A 24,856-nucleotide genomic window follows, 5' to 3' on the forward strand; every position below is an offset into this window, starting at 1 on the left:
TTCTTTTTCAGTGCCTTCTGCATTTGCTGTGGGGAGTACCCATTGTCTTCAAACACTCTTTGTAAGTGGGAAAGTTGATCTTGCAGACTGCTTTCGTCAGAAATAATATGCGCTCTATGGGTCAAAGTTCGAAGAACACTCATCGTCTGGGCAGGATGGTGGCAGTTATTTGCACGTAAATACAAATCCGTGTGCGTCGGCTTCCGATAGACTTCATGTCCCAAAGTGCCATCCTCTCTGCGCCGAACCAGAACATCCAAGAATGGAAGGCATCCCTCCTTTTCAATTTCCATTGTGAACTTTATTTGATCGTGGAGGGAGTTCAGATGACTTAAGAAGTCTTGCAAGTTATCTTCACCATGGGGTCAAACTACAAAGGTATCATCAACATACCTCCAGAATATATTTCTACCATTAACAGCGCCAAATTTTCACCTGGTGGCCAAAACTGGAACTATTTTTTTTCCAGCTTAAATCGGTTCCACATCAATGCATTAGAATATCAATCAAGTTTCGCTGCCGTACGATAATTACAGCCCATAATGAACCTCTGTAAGTGGCTGCGATATTTAATCACAACGGAGACTGTTTAAATAATGTTTCCGTTCTCTTAATCTGAACATTAATATTAGTTACAAGTTCTGCACAGGTTATGAGCGCGGTTACAACGAAAGCTTCTACCTGGCTGCAGTTACACAACACGGTGGAACATTTTAAGTTCTTGTGTAAGGCCCGTACTGCAATGACAAAACCAAACACTAAAGACAAACACTAAAGAAATTCCGAGTTTGCAGAGGAGATGCTATGCACTCGCAACCACTTGCAAGTACCGGGTAGTTATGTTCAAACATTTGCTACTTGGGCCAATGTTAACGGGTAACTATTTACCGTATGGATACCCAACTCTACAGTAATAATGCTCAGAGTGTGCGCTGCAAAATTTGCGCTGTTAGTACTGTTAGTGTCGTGACTTCTCGTGATGCGCCAATACTGGTACGTCATCGTACGGTTGCAACGCAAGCAACAGTGTGCATTGCAGTTGGAGACAGTCAGCGTGGTCTGAACATGGTGAGAAGGGCTTAACTCGGAAAGCTGTTTTATCGAAACAGCAGTAACAGTGCTCCTGCCTTTTGCGAGTATCGAGGTACTAAAAGAGCACGGAGAGATCCTCTTTCCGCACAGGGGTGGAAGAACACGGTTCCGAAGTTCGAATTAACTGGCGATTTGGAAAGTGGTTTCCGAAAGGCCGATAGCCAACTGCGCCAAAAATTGCTGAAGGAGTGACTGTTGCCGTGGATGAGAATGTTGAACGCAATGTGACATCTTCAAGCTCTCCACGAGCTGTGTCTCGACAGCTCAACTTTCCAATATACACCGTTCAAAATGTGCTGCTAACAGTTATGAAATCCATACAAACTCTCAGGTTCTCATGGCTGCAGATGGTCGTCACGTTGAGCAACGTTTGTAGCCTAGAACGTAAAGATGGTACGCAATTGGCAAATGTTACCCTCCCAGGTGGAAATTAAAATGTGTTTGCTGCAATGGTTTATTTGCTATCTGTCTTCCACTTGCTCTTACAAATTTTTTCACAAAGTTTCAATGTCTAACGCTCACTCGTTCTTCATGGGAACCTTCTCAAGTGGTGAAAGTTTAATTACAGCCACCCTGCATGTGGCGCCGCCATTTGTATGTAAACAAGACTTTCATTTCGAATTGCTTTCGATTTATTACTGTGCGGGACTGACTCAAAAAGTCAAGTGACCAAAGTTATTTCACAAACGATTACACTGATGCTATGTATTACGCCACTGGCACTCACTTCATTTTTACATGGGCATCATATTTGTCCATACACTTGTTTCCTCGAGAACTGGGATTAACTCCCCACACCACGGGCTCTTGTAATGAACTATTTTTCGTTTTCTTCTGTATTACTTACAATTACCATTGGGCTTTCCGGTTTACTGAACATATGCATTGGTTTACAAGCTAACTAGAGACCTGCCACCCCTCCCCCCCATCTTCCCCCCCCCCCCCCCCCCCCGGCTTCCAGCAGGTAGCACCAAGTATCTACGGCCCGACATTTTATCTGGCCTAACAGCAATTTCGTTCACGGGACACTGCGTAGAGCTATGATCAAAAATCAGAACACAACGTTAGGTACCTGAATATCATAACTTCCATATAAACTGAACGATTTAAGCAGCACACGCCGATGCTGGCTTACTGCAGCACCTAAAGCAAGCACTTTACAACTTGAATTATACTGTGAAAATGACACCTACTTGTACAGTTCAACATGGAATGCAAACCACGTTCTGCTGCTGACGAATGTCCACGTGATTGAAAGCTAAGAGCTAGCTTAAAAGACAGTGAAAATAGTATTCCGGCTCGGATCCCATCCCACAGAACAGCCTTTCGGTTTTCATGCACACATTTTATCGGTAGACCATCAGCACCAACGTGGATTTTGTTCAAGCTTCGCTGCTGTCTAGAGGCGTACTTTAATTCATCATATTTCAGCCAAGTTTCACGAAATATTGATAAAAATTATATACACGACTTTCCTCGTGAATTAATCTATCTATTTATAGAAACCGGATCCAAATCCTAACATCAGTTCCAGAGAACATCCTCAATATACTTCATACATTGAAGAGCCAAATAAACTGGTACATCAGCCCCCCGAGAGCACGCAGAAGTGCCGCAATAAGACGTGGCATGGATTCGACTAATGTCTTCGGTAGTGCTGGAGAGAATTGACACCACGAATTCTGCAGGGATGTCCCTAAATCCGTAAGAGCGCGAAATCTCTTCTGAACAGCACATTATAAGGTATCCCAGAGATGTTCCTGCATGGAGAGTTTGGTGGCCAGCGGAAGCACTTAAACTCAGAAGGGTGTTCCTGGAGCCATTGTGTAGAAATTCTGGACGTGTGGGGTGTCGTATTATAGTGCTAGTCTCTGTCTAATACACCTACGCATTCTTAAATAGGGTTAAACACACAGTTCATTCTATTCCTAGGTATAAGGTTCAAAAAATGGTTCAAATGGCTCTGAGCACTACGGGACTTAACATCTGAGGTCATCAGTCCCCTAGACTTAGAACTAGACTTAGAACTAACCAAAGGAGAGCACACACATCCATGCCCGAGGCAGGATTCGAACTTGCGACGGTAGCAGCATCGCGGTTCCGGACTGAGGCGCCTAGAACCTCTCGGCCACGACGGCCGGCGTATAAGGTTCACTTGGTATGTAACCTGGTAGACGGCCACTTGCTCGCTGCACTGCTACTTCTATACGTGGGGATATCGAGATAACAGTAACTCGCTTACATATGCTATGTCCACTAATCTCGAATTTGTTTTGTTCCTAGAGTAGTGTGATTTTGTATAATGCATATTCTGGATTCAGATTCGAATACACAGTCAGAGATCCTCGAAGATTAATGGAGAAGGTGTCCTTTATTATTAATCATAGGACTGCGGGATGGTCAACAAGAAGCTTCTGTGGTCTGTGATTATAAACCATTCATCGAATAACTGGCCGGAAAGAGACGTGATTACTTCAATAAGCAAATTCTCTTTCCAAATTAGGACGATTAGTGTATGTGCTGATTACCGTTTCATTTTGTCGAAACATCCTCAAGCAAAAGGGATTTTTTGTAAGATTGGGACAGGTGATGTTCGTTGCTTGTTTTCGCCGCCTGCCTGCTTATTGCTACCCTGCCAGGGTGCAGAGAATGGTGGACCCAAGGCACCAGGTAGGGTCTGTTGTCGTGCCAACCTTTGTCCAGCCATCTTACCGACCGCTTCCATGTGGGCACCGGGGACTGCGATACATGTATTTTTTAATATAAATAAGGTACATTTCCTACCCTGTACTATGGCAGGGAGAGGCAGTGGTGCGTTGGTCCCTTAGTAATTCACACACATTTGAACAGCGGTGGTGCGCCGGGGAGTACAGAGGGCGCCATATGGCACTGGCCAGAGACGTGGGTCGAGGTGGTCTTGGATGTTTCTGTGACTCGCTGCTAGCATAACGTTACACCCTAATAATCCAGGGAGAACACAGTAAGTCCTCATTTTGTGTATTGCTTATATTGTTTTGTGACGCTGTGCTTCTTGTTTACTGGTGTATATTTTGTTTACATAATGCGCTTTTGTACTGATTAGATGTTTTTCTCAGAACAGAGGAGAAAGTAATTGGGGATCTTACAGCAATCCCCGTATCTCTCTACGCGACAATACGTTTTAATTCTTGGCTGTTGCCGCAATATTTTCATATGGGACTTTCTTCTCGTCTGCCGGCCGGAGTGGCCGAGCGGCTAAAGGCGCTACAGTCTTGAACCGCACGACCGCTACGGTCGCAGGTTCGAATCCTGCCTCGGGCATGGATGTGTATGATGTCCTTAGGTTAGTTAGGTTTAAGTAGTTCTAAGTTCTAGGGGACTTATGACCACAGCAGTTGAGTCCCATAGTGCTCAGAGCCATTTGAACCAATTTTTTTCTTCTCGTCTGATTTTTTTACCTGTAGCAGCTCTCCGAATCGCACTTATACATTCTAAATATCTTTTCCGAAACTTCCATCTTTTTCAATTTCTTTGAATTATCAGATGTGGTACAGTGCCGCGGTACTAGGCTCCTTTAAACTTCTACAGTGGAACTTACTACGTTAAATAAAGTCACATACGCACAGCAGCCCTTTACCACACTGTATACTAATGACTAACAGTGGGAAGCGGGTAGAAACAATATAGCTGCTGACTTGAGAATATGTACAGAAATAGAGGGACAGTCAATCTGCATGATATCAGAGACTGAACTTAACTAAATTTTTATGCCTATTTTCAAAACTGTCCTTGATTTTCTTCTATAAAGAACAATATTTTCAGAATGTAAATTACTTTAGTTTAGTTTTAGTTACAAGAATTTCACAAGGACAGCAAGCTCGCTACACAAAAATGCCTTTCTTTTAATGTAAGCAAGGTAACTGGGCAAAGAATTAAACTGTAAGTATTCGGCCGAATCGCAAACATTTTGTGCCTGGGACAAAAACTCTTGCGTGGACTGCTTGTAAGCTAAAAAAAAATTATGTGTTCCTCCAGTACATAACAAACTACGCTTGATTAAGCAGTTTGTAAGGGCCCTTCCACGAGATCTATTTTAAGTTGCTTTCTATTAAACTGCCCTTCACTGGTCAAGAGAAAAATAAAGCTGGAAGTTTCGTTAGACCTCAAATTCACAAACTGTTGAAGGATCCCGAATTCGAGAATGCAATGAATGTTACAGAAAAAAGATGTCGACTCTCTTCAGGTCTGTTACTGATAAGTTTGTGGGCAATAAAAAAAATCGAAATTACAAGTACGTTGTCAAAACAGTGTTGAAAAATATCGATAAGTTGTGGTTTAACATGAATGTAAAAGTCCAGTTTCTGCTCTCACATGTTGACTACTGCCCTGAAAATCTGGGACCTAACAGTGGTCAGCAAGGAGAACGCATCCACCAGAATATTGAGAAGATAGAGAAGATGTATCTGGAAAAGATAGAATGAATGTGTGATGGGAGCTGTAGCTGGATACTGAAGAGGTACAGTAAAGGTGTAGGTACTGCGAATAAAAAAAGAGAAAGTTTAAAAATTGGGTGTAAGTTTAAAAATTGAATGGAACGGAGAGTTCACAATATTCCTAAGAGCACAGTCCGTAGTATTTTTCATGCATCTAAAAAATAAAACAATAAGCATAAAAATGTGGACCTCGACTGATAATTGATATTTGAACTTCAGTTACCTAAATCTTTAAAATACGAGATCTTGTTTTGTGAGAAGTCGTGACGAGATCGAACAAAATGAATTGCTTTCAGAATCAGCATAAAAGTTTATTCTAGAACACCTACTTTTGAGGAAACTACTGACAATAATTTCGAAAATGTGGGCTTGTGTAGCCAGTGACGACACGACTGGTGGCAAGCGGCTTACTGTGGTTTTTATTTGCTTTACAAGCTGCACGATGGTTACAGATAGTCGAAGTTGAAGCCCTGTGACTCTCGTATGAAAGTAAATCGAATCGATTCAACTCTCTCCATGTCCTTCTGTGTGAAATAAACCTAAGAAATTCGTCGTCTTACACAAATGCATTGATGGAACCTCATGGTACAGTTAAAGTGCAACCAATTTCTCATCCAAAACAATCGCTTTGAGATATTTTGCACGGTGGTAATTTTCCTTGTTTCATAGAAAATACAAGGTAATAATAATTTTGTTATTTAGTTATTAGTTATTTTGTAGTTGACAAGATATGTAGGCGATCCAGTATTAGAATCGGAATTTAAAAGAGCTTTGGAGGACTTACGGCCAAATAAGGCAGAAGGGATAGATAACATTCCATCAGAATTTCTAAAATCACTGGGGGAAGTGGCAACAAAACGACTATTCACGTTGCTGTGTAGAATATATGAGTCTGGCGATATACCATCTGACTTTCTGAAAAGCATCATCCACACAATTCCGAAGACGGCAAGAGCTGACAAGTGCGAGAATTATCGCACAATCGCTTAACAGCTCATGCATCGAAGCTGCTTACTAGAATAATATACAGAGGAATGGAAAAGAAAATTGAGAATGCGCTAGGTGACGATCAGTTTGGCTTTAGGGAAAGTAAAGGGACGAGAGAGGCAATTCTGACGTTACGGCTAATAATGGAAGCAAGACTAAAGAAAAATCAAGACACTTTCATAGGATTTGTCGACCTGGAAAAAGCGTTCGACAATATAAAATGGTGCAAGCTGCTCGAGATTCTGAAAAAAGTAGGGGTAAGCTATAGGGAGAGACGGGTCATATACAATATGTACAACAACCAAGAGGGAATAATAAGAGTGGACGATCAAGAACGAAGTGCTCGTATTAAGAAGGGTGTAAGACAAGGCTATAGCCTTTCGCCCCTACTCTTCAATCTGTACATCGAGGAAGCAATGATGGAAATAAAAGAAAGGTCCAGGAGTGGAATTAAAATACAAGGTGAAACGATATCAATGATACGATTCGCTGATGACATTGCTATCCTGAGTGAAAGTGAAGAAGAATGAAATGATCTGCTGAACGGAATGAACAGTCTAATGAGTACACAGTATGGTTTGAGAGTAAATCGGAGAAAGACGAAGGTAATGAGAAGTAGTAGAAATGAGAACACCGAGAAACTTAACATCAGGATTGATGGTCACGAAGTCAATGGAGTTAAGGAATTCTGCTACCTAGGCAGTAAAATAACCAATGACGGACGGAGCAAGGAGGACATCAAAAGCAGACTCGCTATGGCAAAAAAGGCATTTCTGGCCAAGAGAAGTCTACTAATATCAAATACCGGCCTTAATTTGAGGAAGAAATTTCTGAGGATGTACGTGTGGAGTACAACATTGTATGGTAGTGAAACATGGACTGTGTGAAAACCGGAACGGAAGAGAATCGAAGCATTTGAGATGTGGTGCTATAGACGAATGTTGAAAATTAGGTGGACTGATAAGGTAAGGAATGAGGAGGTTCTACGCAGAATCGGAGAGGAAAGGAATGTGTGGAAAACACTGATAAGGAGAAGGGACAGGATGATAGGACATCTGCTAAGACATGAGGGAATGACTTTCATGGCACTAGAGGGAGCTGTAGAGGGCAAAAACTGTAGAGGAAGACAGAGATTGGAATACGTCAAGCAAATAATTGAGGACGTAGGTTGCAAGTGCTACTCTGAGATGAAGAGGTTAGCACAGGAAAGGAATTCGTGGCGGGCCGCATCAAACCAGTCAGTAGACTGATGACAAAAAAAAAAAAAAAAGTTGACAAGAACTGATGCTAACCCAATAAATTGGGTTTGCGCCAGTGTTCTCGTACCTAATGTTTCTGAAGCTAGATTGCTGCGATCAGCTACTACAGTCATCGATAACCCCATTTAGAGTCTTTCTGTGTTTCATTGTCCTGAAAATCACAAAATAATCTCGTGCATAATTGATTCTTTTAAGGTAGATTGGACTGGAATACTCTCTTTGTGATTCTGAGGATAGCGAGGATAAAATACTGGTAGCGAAATAGAAACCAGACGCACTTATACGAGTCGTTGAAAAGGGGGTGAGACAGAGTTGTAGTCTACCGCGATAGTATTCAATTTGTACACTGAACAAGCAGTAGAGGAAACCAAAGAAAAATTTGGAATAGGAGGACTTCTTGAACGTTTCCAAGAATGTTCGGAATGGTTTTGCAACATAGCGTCGACCACTGTCATGCTGCAGTATAACATCTTCATGTCTGCCACCGTATTGTGGCCTTTTGTCCTCCAGTGCCCGGCTCTGACTCATCAACCGCTTTCGACGACAATCTCCTGCGGTTGATTTCGTCTGTTTCAGTTTCTAAGGCCGGCCTTCGACGTCAGAATCGCCGTTCTTGATGCAGTGAAACCACTCTCTGCACGTTCTTTCACTAGTAGATGCCTCACGTTAGGTCTTACCCAGCATTGTATGAACCTCAACCACATATTTATTCATGTTAAACCAGAAGATTAAAACTTCTCGCAAATGACGAGAAATCGGTTCGTAAACTGACATTTTCAATCGAGACCAGCTTTATGATGCAATCACAAATCGGTTAATATTTTGATGGCGTCATGCTTACAGATGTCTAAGCTTATTGTTAGACACTTACGACCTATCACCTGCACACTGCTTGCGACAATCCTAAAATAACGGAAGCAAAGTTGTAGCCCTTGTATATGATAAATTGTTTTAAATGTATTAAAAGTACTTCTGTTGTTTCTCCTTCCTTAGCATTTTCTGTAATTTGTGAAATATGTCCTCTTCCCATAATTTATCTTTACCTCTGCTTATGTGATAAATATTGTTATTATTGCTGACACTTGTGGATGAGTGGCTAGTACGACGATCTACCACACCCAGATTCATTTGGGTAGGTGTTTCTTTTGCCCTTCAGCACACCGTGTGGTATAATAATTTTTTTTTAATCACCAGTCCTCTTAGTGGTTTGACGCGGACCACCATGAATTTCTCTTCTGTCCCAACCGCTTCATCGTAGAGTAACACTTACTACCTACGTCCTAAATTATTTGGTGGATATATTCCAATCTCTGTGTTCCTCTACAGTTTTTACCTTCTACAGCTCCCGCTAGTACCTGGTATCTTAACGGTCCCTCCTTCTTATCAGTGTTTTTCATATATTCCTGTCCTCTCCAATACTGCGCAGAACCTCCTCAATCCTCCACCTAATTTTCAACATTCGTCTGTAGCACCACATCGGAGATACTTCGATTCTCTTCTGTTCGGGTTTTGCCACAGACCATGTTTCAGTACCATCCAATGCTGTACTCCAGATGTTCATACTCAGAAATTTCTTCCTCACATTAAGGCCTATGTTTGACACTCGCAGACTTCTCTTGGCCAGGAATGCCCTTTTTGCCAGTGCTAGCCTGCTTTAATATTCTTCTTGCTCCGTCCGTCATGGGTTATTTTGCTGCATAGATAGTAGAACTCTTTAAACTTCATTTACTTCGTGACCATCAATCCAGATGTTAAGTTTCTCGCTGTTCTCATGTCTGCTACTTGTCATTAATTTTGTCTTTCTTCGGTTTACTCTCACTCCATATTCTGCACTCATAACACTGTTCATTCCAGTCAGCAGATCCTGTAATACTTCTTCATTTTCACTGAGGATAGCAATCTCATCAGCGACTCTTATCATTGATAGCCCTTCACCTTGAATTTCAATTCCTCCCATGAACCTTTCTTTTATTTCCATCGTTGTTTCTTCGATGTATACGTCGAACAGAAGGGGCGAAAGATTACATTCCTGTCTTACATCCTTTTTAAACCGAGCGCTCCCTTTTTAAACGGAGCACTTCGTTCTTGGTGTTCCACTCTTATTACTCCCTCTTGTCTCTTGTACATGTTGTACAATCCTGGAAATTGAAATAAGAACACCGTGAATTCATTGTCCCAGGAAGGGGAAACTTTATTGACACATTCCTGGGGTCAGATGCATCACATGATCACACTGACAGAACCACAGGCACATAGACACAGGCAACAGAGCATGCACAATGTCGGCACTAGTACAGTGTATATCCACCTTTCGCAGCAATGCAGGCTGCTATTCTCCCATGGAGACGATCGTAGAGATGCTGGATGTAGTCCTGTGGAACGGCTTGCCATGCCATTTCCACCTGGCGCCTCAGTTGGACCAGCGTTCGTGCTGGACGTGCAGACCGCGTGAGACGACGCTTCATCCAGTCCCAAACATGCTCAATGGGGGACAGATCCGGAGATCTTGCTGGCCAGGGTAGTTGACTTACACCTTCTAGAGCACGTTGGGTGGCACGGGATACATGCGGACGTGCATTGTCCTGTTGGAACAGCAAGTTCCCTTGCCGGTCTAGGAATGGTAGAACGATGGGTTCGATGACGGTTTGGATGTACCGTGCACTATTCAGTGTCCCCTCGACGATCACCAGTGGTGTACGGCCAGTGTAGGAGATCGCTCCCCACACCATGATGCCGGGTGTTGGCCCTGTGTGCCTCGGTTGTATGCAGTCCTGATTGTGGCGCTCACCTGCACGGCGCCAAACACGCATACGACCATCATTGGCACCAAGGCAGAAGCGACTCTCATCGCTGAAGACGACACGTCTCCATTCGTCCCTCCATTCACGCCTGTCGCGACACCACTGGAGGCGGGCTGCACGATTTTGGGGCGTGAGCGGAAGACGGCCTAACGGTGTGCGGGACCGTAGCCCAGCTTCATGGAGACGGTTGCGAATGGTCCTCGCCGATACCCCAGGAGCAACAGTGTCCCTCATTTGCTGGGAAGTGGCGGTGCGGCCCCCTACGGCACTGCGTAGGATCCTACGGTCTTGGCGTGTATCCGTGCGTCGCTGCGGTCCGGTCCCAGGTCGACGGGCACGTGCACCTTCCGCCGACCACTGGCGACAACATCGATGTACTGTGGAGACCTCACGCCCCACGTGTTGAGCAATTCGGCGGTACGTCCACCCGGCCTCCCGCATGCCCACTATACGCCCTCGCTCAAAGTCCGTCAACTGCACATACGGTTCACGTCCACGCTGTCGCGGCATGCTACCAGTGTTAAAGACTGCGATGGAGCTCCGTATGCCACGGCAAACTGGCTGACACTGACGGCGGCGGTGCACAAATGCTGCGCAGCTAGCGCCATTCGACGGCCAACACCGCGGTTCCTGGTGTGTCCGCTGTGCCGTGCGTGTGATCATTGCTTGTACAGCCCTCTCGCAGTGTCCGGAGCAAGTATGGTGGGTGTGACACACCGGTGTCAATGTGTTCTTTTTTCCATTTCCAGGAGTGTAGTAGTATGTACAGCTTTAGAGAACTTCAAGGAGATCTCTTCATTCCTTAGTACTGCCATATCCTACTTCTTTGTAATTGATTTTTCCTGACTAGTTTCTTAAACTCCAGCCTACGCTTCATCACTTCCCGTCAGATCACCGAAGTTAAGCGCTGTTGGGCTGGGCTAGCATTTGGATGGGTGAGCATCCAGTCTGCTGAGCGCTGATGGCAAGCGGGGTGCACTCAGCCCTTGTGAGGCAAACTGAGGAGCTACTTCATTGAGATGTAGCGGCTCCGGTCTCGTAAACTGACATACGGCGGGGAGTGCGGTGTGCTGACCACATGCGCCTCCATATCCGCATCCAGAGACACCTGTGAGTGAGGATGACACGGCGGCCGGTCGGTACCGTTACACTTTCATGGACTGTTCGGGTGGAGGAGAGAAAGTCTATATCTGTTCCTGGGTACGCCTTCCAATCCAGTACGTGATTTCGTAATGTCTGCCTGACCATCACATAATCTAACTGAAATCTGCCCTTATCTCCCGGTCTTTTTCATGTATACCGCCTTCTCTTGTAATTCCTGAACACAGTATTCGCTATTACTGGCTGAAATTTATTACAGAACTCGACTAGTCTTTCTCCCCGCTCATTCCCAGTAAAACTACACTAAACTCCCGCCGAAAAGGCCTCGGAAGATCTAACGGTGCCAACCGACTACCGTGTCATCCTCAGGTGATAGGCTTCTCCGGATGCGGATATGGAGGGCCATGTAGATAACATACCGCTCCACTAATCGTTGTGGGCTTTCGTGACCGGAGCAGCTACTTCTCAGTCAAGTTGCTCCTGAGGCGGCGCCACGAGGGTTGAGTGCACCTCGCTTGTCAACAGCGCTCGGCAGACCTGGACAGTAACCTGTCCAAGTGCTAGCCAATCCCAAGAACGTGTAAAGTGGGTGATCTGACGGGAACCGCTGTTACCACTGCCACAAGCCCGCTGGCCTCTCATTCCTGGTACCAAGCGCAGATTCTCCCGCAACCCTTTCCTCTACTCCTTCCCCTACAACCACATTCCAGTCCCCCATGACTATTACATTTTCATCTCCCTTCCCGTACTGAACTACCTGTTCAGTACCCTCATATACTCTCTCTGCCTCTTCATCTTCAGCTTGCGAGGGCGGCATGTATACATGACTATCGGTGCTGGTGTTGGTTTGCTGTCGATTTTGATAAGAACAACCCTATCACTGAACTGTTCACAATAACACACTCTTTGCCCTACCTTCCTATTCATAGCGAATCCGACTCCCGTTATACTATTTTCTGTTGCTGTTGATAGTACGCCATACTCATCTGACCAGAAATCCTTGTCTTCCTTCCACTTCACTTCCCTGACCCTCACTATATCTAGACTGAGCCTCTGCATTTCCCTTTTCACATTTTCTAGCTTCCCTAGCACGTCCAAACTTCTGACAGTCCACACTCCGATTCTTTCGTTGGCTATTCAGCGTTTTTCTCGTGGTCACCTTCACCTTGGCAGTCCTCTCCCGGAGATCCGAACTGGGGACTATTCCGGAATCTCTTACCAATTCAGAAATCATCATGACACTTTTTCATTTACAGGCCACATGTCTTGTGGATGCACATTAAGTGCGTTTCCATTGCCTTCTGCATCCTTACGGCGTTGATCATTGCTGAGTCCTCCGCCTTTAGAGGCACTTTACCACCCCAAGGAGAAGAGAGTGCCCTGAAACTCTGTCCGCACCTCCGCCCTCTTTGACAAGGCCGTTTGCAGAATGAGGGTCATCTCTTACTTCAAAAGTCTTCTCCCACCAACGATGATGATTTTTATTCAAAATTCAAGCGGTGGCGGAGTTAGAACCTGGAACCGGGAACGTTTTGATTACTAATCAAAGACGCTACCCCTAGCCTCTAAAAGAACATTCGAAAACTTTATTTCCTCTGGGCGGAAATAAAACCTGGGATTTTGCATGCAAATTCTTACTGATGGCATAAACCGGAATATAAAACTAAGTGGCAATCTTAATGCCTTTGTTATGACAGAAAGTGAACAGTTTTTAAGCAAAACACATATGACAAGTTAGAGACAAGAGAAATGAAAACAAAACAGAATTTTGTGGACAGCGAAAATTTTTCTCTGCATGCACATTTTCTGTACCTGAGTATCTGCCTGGTTTCACAACAGGGTCATTCCTCGAAAAGTGAAGGTTTTGTTACGTCTACACTAATCTGCACGACTTCCTGATCCTTCCTTCCTGTTCCTTCCAAACCTTCACTGTATATTCTTCATATTCAGGTCTATCTGTTTTGTATTTTCATGTTAATACTTCAGTGTCAGTTGTACAAAATGTTACGTGTGTAATCACGGAATGGCGTAACAACAGTCTCTACACCAGAGCAGGGGACAGCCCTTATAGAATACGGTCAGCACGTAACGGTTCACCAACAGTAGTATAACAACAACGAATTCTCCAGCCGGATAGCTAGCCGTAGGCAGGTCGCAGGAACACGCTTAGGGCACCAACCAACGGATCCGACGGAGAAATTAGAGACGTTTTAGATTAAGCGACTCCCTGATAACGGTGCCGGTGAGCAGCGCTGCCGCTGAGCGGGCTTGGCTGACCGTATCGAAATCTTAGTCCGAGGCCGCGCCGGATGCTGCAGGTGCTCTACTACACTTAGTTTCCACAGGCGGCCACTATGATTGCTGTTGCCTGCCTACCCATAATTATCTTTGCAAATTAGCAATTGTTCTTTTGTTCTCTTCTTTTACAATTAAATCTCTCACATTTTCACAAAAACAACTGGACCACAGGTCTGATATTGAGAGGTAGTCGGGCCTTGAAGAAATTCACCGGAATCCCGGGTAGGCAAGTCTGGATAAGACTGCGCTACAAGCTGGATCCTAAGGCGGTTTATGTTATGTGACGTTACAGGTAATGTAGGTGAAGGAGGGTAGGCAAATATAATGCAACAGAAAAATCGTTCTGCTGATATCGGAATACGTATGAGGAAGTATTTTGAAAGTTGCCTACAGTAAAATGTGGAGGTTTGTGTGTGAGACAGGAGCAGGCATGAACATACAAGTGTGTTTTAAATACGGATTAGGTAAGGATGTGGAGACAGTATGGAGTTGATGCACGAATTCTAGATGGTCAGTGGGAGGAACGTCTTTTAGTGGAAAAGTACCATTCCAATGTTGCACACTACTGGTTATTAAAATTACTACACCTCTAAGATGACGTGCTATAGGCGCGAAATTTAACCGACAGGAAGAAGATGCTGTGATATGCAAATGATTAGCTTTTCACACAAGTTTGGCGTCAGTGGTAACACCTACAACGTGATGACATGAGGAAAGTTTCCAACCGATTTATCATACACAAACAGCAGTTGACGGGCGTTGCCTGGTGAAACGTTGTTGTGATGCCTCGTGTAAGGAGGAGAAATGCATACCATCACGTTTCCGACTTTGATAAAGGTCGGATTGTAGCCTATCGCGATTTCGGTTTATCGTATCGCGACATTGCTGCTCGCGTTGGTCGAGATCCAATGACTGTTCGCAGAATATGGAATCGGTGGGTTCAGGAGGGTAATACGGAACGCCGTGCTGGATCCCAACGGCCTCGTATCACTAGCAGTCGAGATGACAGGCATCTTATCGACATGGCTGTAACGGATCGTGCAGCCACGTCTCGAACCCTGAGTTAAGAGGTGGGGACGTTTGCAAGAAAACAACCATCTGCACCAACAGTTCGAAGACGTTTGCAGCAGCACGGACTATCAGCTGGGAGACCATGGCTGCGGTTACCCTTGACGCTGCATCACAGACAGGAGCGCTTGCGGTGGTGTTCTCAACGACGAACCTGGGTTCACGAATGGCAAAACGTCATTTTTTCAGATGAATCCAGGTTCTGTTTACAGCATCATGATGGTAGCATCCGTGTTTGGCGACATCGCGGTGAACGCACACTGGAAGCGTGTGTTCGTCATCGCCATACTGGCGTATCACACGGCGTGATGGTATGGGGTGCCAATGGTTACACGTCTCGGTCACCTCTTGTTCGCATTGACGGCACTTTGAACAGTGGACGTTACATTTCAGATGTGTTACGACCCGTGGCTCTACCCTTCATTCGATCCCTGCGAAACCCTACATTTCAGCAGGATAATGCACGACCGCATGTTGCAGGTCCTGTACGGGCCTTTCTCGATACAGAAAATGTTCGACTGCTGCCCTGGCCAGCACATTCTCCAGATCTCTCACCAACTGAAAACGTCTGGTCAATGGTGGCCGAGCAACTGGCTCGTCACAATACGCCAGTCACTACTCTTGATGAACTGTGGTATCGTGTTGAAGCTGCGTGGGAAGCTGTACCTGTACACGCCATCCAAGCTCTGTTTGACTCAATGCCCAGGCGTATCACGGCCGTTATTACGGCCAGAGGTGGTTGTTCTGGGTAGTGATTTCTCTGGATCTGTGCACCCAAATTGCGTGAAAATGTAATCATATGTCAGTTCTAGTATAATATGTTTGTCCACTGAATACCCGTTTATCACCTGCATTTCTTGTGGGTTATCAGTTTTAATGGCCAGAGGTGTATTAAGAGTAAGCAGAACAAGTGAGTGCAGTAATTTCATTCGTTTAACAAGTAAGCTTATGTACGCTCTTGCGTTTTTTTTATTCTTTGAAGGTACCGCGAGAGCGCCAAGCGGCAGTCCATCCTGTTCCGGGACCGCCCCCGGCCGCCGCTGGAGGAGGCGGTGTACTGGTTGGAGTACGTCATCACGCACCGGGGGGCGCCGCACCTGAGGTCCGCCGCGCTGGACCTGGCCTGGTACCAGTACCTGCTGCTAGACGTCGCTGCTTTCGTGGTGGCCGTCGCTGTCTCCCTGATGTTGGCCATCTACTGGCTGCTGCGAAGAGTAAAATACTGCATTACGCGAGAAAGTGTGGATGGGCAGAAACTTAAAATGAACTGAGACTTGTAGCAAGCGACTACCAGCACACTCTACATAATTACTGCACCACTTATCTTTGAAGAGAATGTGGCCTAAGCCTCTGGACCATTGATATGTGAAAACAAGCATCACCCTGACCTTATGTCTATCCCTCAATATCCTCTCCGAATGCGACTCTCACACCAGAACAGTGCTAATCCACTCCAGCATTTACGCTTTCCTTTCGACGTAACTGTTGTGTTGGCTGAAGAGCCAACACCGAGTTACTAGTGGAGGCCGAAATGCACGCTTTTTAGCTCACGCAGGCTGGCGTGAGGAGGGAAGAACTATATTGACGTGAGGTCTGGAACATGATAGGGAATTAGAATTCAGAAAGCGGACGTAATTAGTTTGATACTTAACTTTAATCCATTAATGATGAACGTCGCTCTTGACGGTACATGAGCCACAATATTATCTGTTCAGAAGACATAGTAACAATATGGCGCCTTACTAGGTCGTAGCAAATGACGTAGCTGAAGGCTACGCTAAACTGTCGTTTATGCAAATGAGAGCGTCTGTAGTCAGTGAACCATCGCTAGAAAATCTCGACTGTACAACTGGGGCGGGTGCTAGGGAGTCTCTCTAGACTAGACCTGCCGTGTGGCGGCGCTCGGTCTGCAATCACTGATAGTGGCGACACGCGGGTCCGACATGTACTAATGGACCGCGGCCGATTTAAAGCTACCACCTAGCAAGTGTGCTGTCTGGCGGTGACACCACATTCGGTTTTCTTTTCACTGCCCCTTATGTGTTGCGAGCTTTGATGGAGAGTGGTTACAATAATAAAACGAAAAACACTCCCATGGAGACATACAAGCAATAAACCTTGTATACTAGGAAAAAAATATATTTTTGTGTAAAGCATTGATGTTGGAGACAGATACAATCCTTTAGTATTATTTTTGTAAGGCAAATCATCCATATTACAATGTTTTGTGTTCAATATTTAATAGTTATTTCAGGTAATTCAATAAATTTAATTTCATTAACCTCCATTACTCTAACTTATTCTCATTTAGGCTTGAAATGTGCCAAACTGTGGGCATATGAGGTCTGTTTAGTCAAACAATGTCTCGACTGTCCAGCCATCGCAGCTCAGCAGCAAGCTATTGCTCGCAGAGACCATTATTGTTAAAATATTTTCGTGTTATTGAAACTCCCTTCCTATATGATGCATCATTCTCACTTCAGGGGTTGTGTTCAGGATATGTGAACTGAAGTGTCGGCAGACGTGCCAACACTGTTTTGTTGGAGGAGACCGAAATGCACGCTATAAGCTCACGCGGGCTGGCGTGAGGTCTGAAACAGGATACGTAATGAATGCTATAAAGAAAAGTGCGTAGCTTCTGAATACTTAACTTTAATCCACATTTGTAGAACATTATCTTGTTGATACAGTAATAGAATTTCAATATCAATGGAATACGGCGCCTTGCTAGGTTGTAGCAATTGTAGCTGTAGGCTATGCTAACTATCGTCTCGGCAAACGAGAGCGTAGTTGTCAGTGAACCATGGCTAGCAACGTCGGCTGTACAACTGGGGCGAGTGCTAGTCAGTCTCTCAAGACCTGCCGTGTGGTGGCGCTCGGTCTGCGATCACTGACAGTGGCGACACGCGGGTCCGACATGTACTAATGGACCGCGGCCGATTTAAAGCTACCACCTAGCAAGTGTGGTGTCTGGCGGTGACACCACATGAACACCACAGGACGAGTAACGGAAAATTTATGCTCTTGTGAGGAATAGTGTAACTTGACATTATATTGATGAGTGCGACGGTAGTTGAAGGGTTGCAGCCAGCCGAGTTGCTCGTCTAAGCGGTATCCCATATGAGCAAACCAGATGCGTCCTTACCTGCAATTACTATAGTTCAATTCTTTTATCTTGGCGGTTCGCGCATGCCCGCCCAGACGCGGGAGATTGCTGCGTTTCCAGTTGCACGCGTCAAGAGAAGCAGGGACACAGTATAGTTCGCAAACTTACGTTTAGAGGGGAGCGCGCAGTTTATGAAGTAAAGCCACCACGGCCGCATTAACCCTTCCGCTGCTACAAAGACGTGCTCCCCGCATTCCGCGCTGTGCGCGATTTTGTCATCACTGCACTGCTCGCCTGTGCAGACAAATACATGGTGTTTCGACTGCTTTGACATACTTTATCATTCGATTAAAAAAAAACTATTTGGCACGAAAATTTGATTTTTACACATCTTCTTGACTGATACCTTCCCCCATAAATGACTTAATTTTGTTTCGATGTTCGACGCAGTTATTGTGCAGCACTAGATGTAGTAAACCATTGCACGAAATTTTGAAGAGTTTGCAGAGGTAAAAGTCCATAGCGTATACTTTCCGTATGGCCTAGTTTTGTGCCGCTAGAAATTTCAAAAAATTAAATTCAAACGCATAAAATTCGAAATTTTTTTAAATAAAGAAATTATTAAACAACGAACAAGGTTTGAGCTCAGAACCTTTCGCTTCACAGCCAAACACCTTAACCATTACGCTAACGCAGCTCGTCATTACATAGACCTCACAGAGCACTTTAAAATGTAACGAAAAATACCGACAAACACTGTTGGTATGACTATGAATTACTCACGTTTCGTCGAAGTACAATAGGAAATAAACAATTACCGATGTTCTTTATTGCGAAAAAGCGGTTAGTGAGAGTGATACAAACACCTTTCCTTGCTATCGCCGGAATTAGGAGGCTTGTTGCTTGTTTGGTTTAATTAATTAATATAATATGAAGCAATTGCTATAACGAATGCTTTTTCCAAACTTTCTATAAAAGGAAGTCTGCTATCAAGACATTGCTTTTGTTCAATTACTTTATTTATGACTGAACGTTTCTAAAACTGAAGACACTCGTCCGTGCTCTGCACTGCAGTCGACCTCTGGCAACGTCGTTTTCTGTTCATTGGCTGACTGTGCTTGGTGACATCAGATGCGCAGAATGAACCTAAACTCGGCCGCCGTCGTAAATGACGCGCACTTTAGTACTTTAGATCTTGGGCTATGCACAGCTCTGTTTAAAAAAGAATAGCTGGATGTAGTCATGGAGTAGAGCTGCACACGTCTCTTTTCATGCCCTGCAGCCAACTCGGTGCAAATAATAATCTGCTGTCAAACAGTCTATGCATTGGCAATTGCGAATTAATAAAATACAAAATAAAAGTTATAGGTTAAGAATAATTAAATAGCAAGGGTTCTATTCTAAAATCTGTAATTGACGTAGGTGACAAAGAATTATGTTGAACAACGTCTATTCATGAAAGAACATCCCAAATAAACGGTAAGTGGTCCTACGTCATTCTTTTAAAATACAGACAGAAAATACCCTTAACAAATATAGTAAAGTTACGTTGAGAACGTAACGAGAATTGTAGAAAAATCCGCAAACTAAACAGATACGCAAAAACGAAGTCCATTTCGTATTCACAGTACACGAAATATTCACCAGCTCAAAACAGTTCACTGTTCAACATAATGATTTACAAGTTAGGACACTTGATACAAGGAATAGTAACTCATACTCTGTCTGAAACGCCTGGGCTAGCAGGACAAAGTGGATTAAGCTGTGGAAAGGAGCCAAAATGAGTTCCTTCAGTTGTACTCAACATTCAAACTTTATTTATCAACACACAATATTACAAAACTTTAATCGACCTCCTTTGATTAACTTTAGATCGGCTGAAGGCCACATTCAAAATCCAAGACACGAGGTCCAAGCAAAATTGAAATACCAGTTTCTTCTGGATATTTCACCCAAGAATATTTTCTAAATCTTAAATCTAATCGGCTGAAGGCCTTAGCAATTTAATTTTAATGTCACTAAGCTGGAGGTCACACATTAAGCAATAACAGGAGTTTAAATCGAAAGGCAGACGGCCTTATCTTAAAACATTTCATATAGATAAAGAGCCGACCGTTGTGGCCGAGTGGTTATAGGCGTTTCAGTCCGGAACCGCGCTACTGCTACGGTCGCAGGTTCAAATCGTGCCTCGGGAATGTATGTGTGTGATGTCCTTAGATCAGTTAGGTTTAAGTGGTTCTAAGTTCTAGGGGACTGATGACCTCAGATGTTAAGTTCGATAGTGCTCAGATCCATTTGAACCATGAATAAAGAATAACAATCTTATGCCATAAGGGCAACACAAGGACATTAATTTAAGAGATATTAATACTCGGCTTAAGGCCACACATCAACACAATAATTTTACGGCTTAAGACCTTAAAAAATTGATGTAAAATTCGGCTGAAAGCCCCATATAAGGAATAACAAGCTTATGTCTAAAAAGCAAGGCAGGAAAATTAATTCAGGATATTCCAAAGCTCGACTGAAGGTCACACATCAACCAAATAACTGAAACTCAGACAGCGAAATTACTATGTAACAGACACGGAACGGCTCTCAGAAGTTTGTAAGGGTCGACCTGGAATTATAACTCTAACGCCCGTTTAGGCGGCACAGGCAGCCAGACCAACAATCTCTAAATCGGAAGGCAACCTAACCGACAGACAGCCGACGAACCAACCAACTACCTGATTTCGGTCACCAGAGCAACGGCACTACAACCAAAATGCCAGCGAGGCGAAGAGACCGGTAATTTCAAATATTGGTGTGTTATTAGTCCAAGGCACAATAACTATGACATACATGAACATCGCAACGATTGCGGAACTACACGCCGTGGCGAAAGCATCAACATGGTAAGAAAACACTCACTGATAGTTCTGTCGCAATCGACCAACTGGCTGCTGCAGTACGCAGACAGCATTACAGCATTTAAGGCATTCCTCAGTCGAACTGACACTGGATACACAGTGTTCCACGAAGCACTGCCACTAGAAACTCAAACACTCGTATAACGATAGATAACATTCCATCAGAATTTCTAAAATCATTGGGGGAAGTGGCAACAAAACGACTATTCACGTTGGTGTGTAGAATATATGAGTCTGGCGATATACTATCTGACTTTCGGAAAAGCATCATCCACACAATTCCGAGGACGGCAAGAGCTGACAAGTGCGAGAATTATCGCACAATCACCTTAACAGCTCATGCATCGAAGCTGCTTACAAGAATATTATACAGAAGAATGGAAAAGAAAATTGAGAATGCGCTAGGTGACGATCAGTTTGGCTTTACGAAAAGTAAAGGGACGAGAGAGGCAATTCTGACGTTAAGGCTAATAATGGAAGCAAGGCTAAAGAAAAATCAAGACACTTTAATAGGATTTGTCGACCTGGAAAAAGCGTTCGACAATATAAAATGGTGCAAGCTGACGAGATTCTGAAAAAAGTAGGGGTAAGCTATAGAAAGAGACGGGTCATATACAATATGTACAACAACCAAGAGGGAATAATGAGAGTGGACGATCAAGAACGAAGTGCTCGTATTAAGAACGGTGTAAGACAGGGCTGTAGCCTTTCGCCCCTACTCTTCAATCTGTACATCGAGGAAGCAATGATGGAAATAAAAGAAAGGTTCAGGAGTGGAATTAAAATACAAGGTGAAAGGATATCAATGATACGATTCGCTGATGACATTGCTATCCTGAGTGAAAGTGAAGAAGAATTAAATGATCTGCTGAACGGAATGAACAGTCTAATGAGTACACAGTATGGTTTGAGAGTAAATCGGAGAAAGACGAAGGTAATGAGAAGTAGTAGAAATGAGAACAACGAGAAACTTACCATCACGATTGATGGTCACGAAGTCAATGAAGTTAAGGAATTCTGCTACCTAGGCAGTAAAATAACCAATGACGGACGGAGCAAGGAGGACATCAAAAGCAGACACGCTATGGCAAAAAAGGCATTTCTGGCCAAGAGAAGTCTACTAATATCAAATACCGGCCTTAATTTGAGGAAGAAATTTCTGAGGATGTACGTCTGGAGTACAGCATTGTATGGTATTGAAACATGGACTGTGGGAAAACCGGAACAGAAGAGAATCGAAGCATTTGAGATGCGGTGCTATAGACGAATGTTGAAAATTAGGTGGACTGATAAGGTAAGGAATGAGGAGGTTCTACGCAGGATTGGAGAGGAAAAGGAATATGTGGAAAACACTGATAAGGAGAAGGGACAGGATGATAGGACATCTGCTAAGACATGAGGGAATGACTTCCATGGTACTAGAGGGAGCTGTAGAGGGCAAAAACTGTAGAGGAAGACAGAGATTGGCAGTAGACTGATGAACAACGAGAACAAATCAGAGGCGTACACACACAAAGTCGAAGGACGGTCGGTGACGAAACACACGTCGCCTGACCAGACGACCAACCAAGAACCAACCGAGGTTGTTGGCACTCAAACCATGAGCGTCCGCTGTTGTGTCTAGACAAGACAGCCTAGACACAATGAGAGGAAGCCGAAAGGCACGCGCTTAAACTCACGCAGGCTGGCGTGAGGTCTGAAACAGGATACGTAATGAATGCTATAAAGAAAAGTACGTATCTTCTGGAATACTTAACTTTAATCCACATTTGTAGAACATCGCTCTTGATGATACATTAATAGAATATCAATATCAATTGAATACGGCGCCTTGCTAGGTCGTAGCAAATGTAGCTGAAGGCTATGCTAACTATCGTCTCGGCAAATGAGAGCGTAGTTGTCAGTGAACCGTTCCTTGCAAAGTCGGCTGTACAACTGGGGAGAGTGCTAGGATCTGTCTCTAGACCTGCCGTGTGGCGGCGCTCGGTCTGCCATCACTGACAGTTGCGACACGCGGGTCCGTCGTATACTAGCGGACCGCGGCCGATTTAAAGGCTACCACCTAGCAAGTGTGGTGTCTGGCGGTGACACCACATCCGCTGTCCGTCGGGAACTGGGAGACACGGCGATCCGGCCACACTGGCGCGGACCCAGTCACGCAGAGGCAACTCTTGCCCATTGGCCACGAGAAGAAATCGAGCCACGTCCAGCAAGATGACCCAGTGACGAGGCCCACAAACGGTCAAAACACCAAACACACTTCGTCCAAAGAGGGCCAACGGTCTATCCCGCTGCCACCTCCGTCCGTCGGACAGTTCATCCCGTGTCGCGAGCGGTCGGCGAGTACCGGCTGTCCGCGCCTCCCTAGCGCTCCGTCCCCGACTGCTGCTACGTCCCGACTGCACTTCTGCCGCGTTCCAACTCCAACAGCTCCAGGTCCGATCTCTCCCCACGACACACCACGACCGGGAAGTGATAGCCGTCCAGTAAAGATAATACGGCAGGGCAAATATCGATACGCGCTGCTGCTGCCACTCACGGGCAGGCGAGACATTAATTCAGTGACACCAGTAATTGAAATTTAAAATGACGAGGGGGCTGCACGGTAAAACAAGATGTTACATAATAGACGGCACGAACATGAGCCACGCACGGCTCGCTGTCTATCTTCAGTTCCGTAAAAGAAGCGGAATATATTAGAATCCTACTCTGGAGCGCATTCAGACTTCTCGAAATATAAAGTCTCTTGAGAGATTAAGGTACGATACAGGCCCTTCACTGCCAAGAATCTATCACCCACTCCATTAAAAACCACCCGATAGTACAGACAGATCTACATGATACGGGGTTAATGCGTTTCGTGATCAGGGTATTTGCTTTTCAGTTATTTGTAGTTGTTCCCCTCTTCGATCATATCACTGCACATTATCTAGTGCCGGTTTTGGTAGGCGGTCAGAATTATTAATGGCACAGTTTAAATCAGTTCAAATCTGGAATCCGTTGCAACTTCGAGGTCATTGAGACCGATAAAGCCCGCCATTGGAATTACTGAACAAAATCGTAGAAACTGCAGGGTGTTTCAAAAATCACCGGTATATTTGAAACGGCAATAAAAACTAAACGAGCAGCGATAGAAATACACCGTTTGTTGTAATATGCTTGGGACAACAGTACATTTTCAGGCGGACAAACTTTCGAAATTACAGTAGTTACAATTTTCAACAACAGATGGCGCTGCAAGTGATGTGAAAGATATAGAAGACAACGCAATCTGTGGGTGCGCCATTCTGTACGTCGTCTTTCTGCTGTAAGCGTGTGCTGTTCACAACGTGCAAGTGTGCTGTATTTATTCCTTAGAACAGAGGATTTTTCTGGTGTTGGAATTCCACCGCCTAGAACACAGTGTTGCTGCAACAAGACGAAGTTTTCAACGGAGGTTTAATGTAACCAAAGGACCGAAAAGCGATACAATAAAGGATCTGTTTGAAAAATGTCAACAGACTGGGAACGTGACGGATGAACGTGCTGGGAAGGTAGGGCGACCGCGTATGGCAACCACAGAGGGCAACGCGCAGCTAGTGCAGCAGGTGATCCAACAGCGGGCTCGGGTTTCCGTTCGCCGTGTTGCAGCTGCGGTCCAAATGACGCCAACGTCGACGTATCGTCTCATGCGCCAGAGTTTACACCTCTATCCATACAAAATTCAAATGCGGCAACCCCTCGGCGCCGCTACCATTGCTGCACGAGAGACATTCGCTAA

General features: G+C 44.7%; 1 protein-coding gene across 1 annotated transcript in view; it reads left to right on the forward strand.

Annotated features, from left to right (window-relative positions):
- The window catches only part of LOC126088142 (UDP-glycosyltransferase UGT5-like), a 216,973-nt gene extending 200,624 nt beyond the window's left edge, over positions 1-16,349 (forward strand). The window contains exon 7 of the mRNA XM_049906259.1: positions 16,061-16,349. Within this exon, the coding sequence (XP_049762216.1) occupies positions 16,061-16,349 (289 nt within the window). The remainder of the gene's footprint in view (positions 1-16,060) is intronic.
- Positions 16,350-24,856: the final 8,507 nt, after the last annotated feature.

This window comes from Schistocerca cancellata, chromosome 6 (genome assembly GCF_023864275.1).
Source record: "Schistocerca cancellata isolate TAMUIC-IGC-003103 chromosome 6, iqSchCanc2.1, whole genome shotgun sequence".
NCBI lineage: Eukaryota > Metazoa > Arthropoda > Insecta > Orthoptera > Acrididae > Schistocerca > Schistocerca cancellata.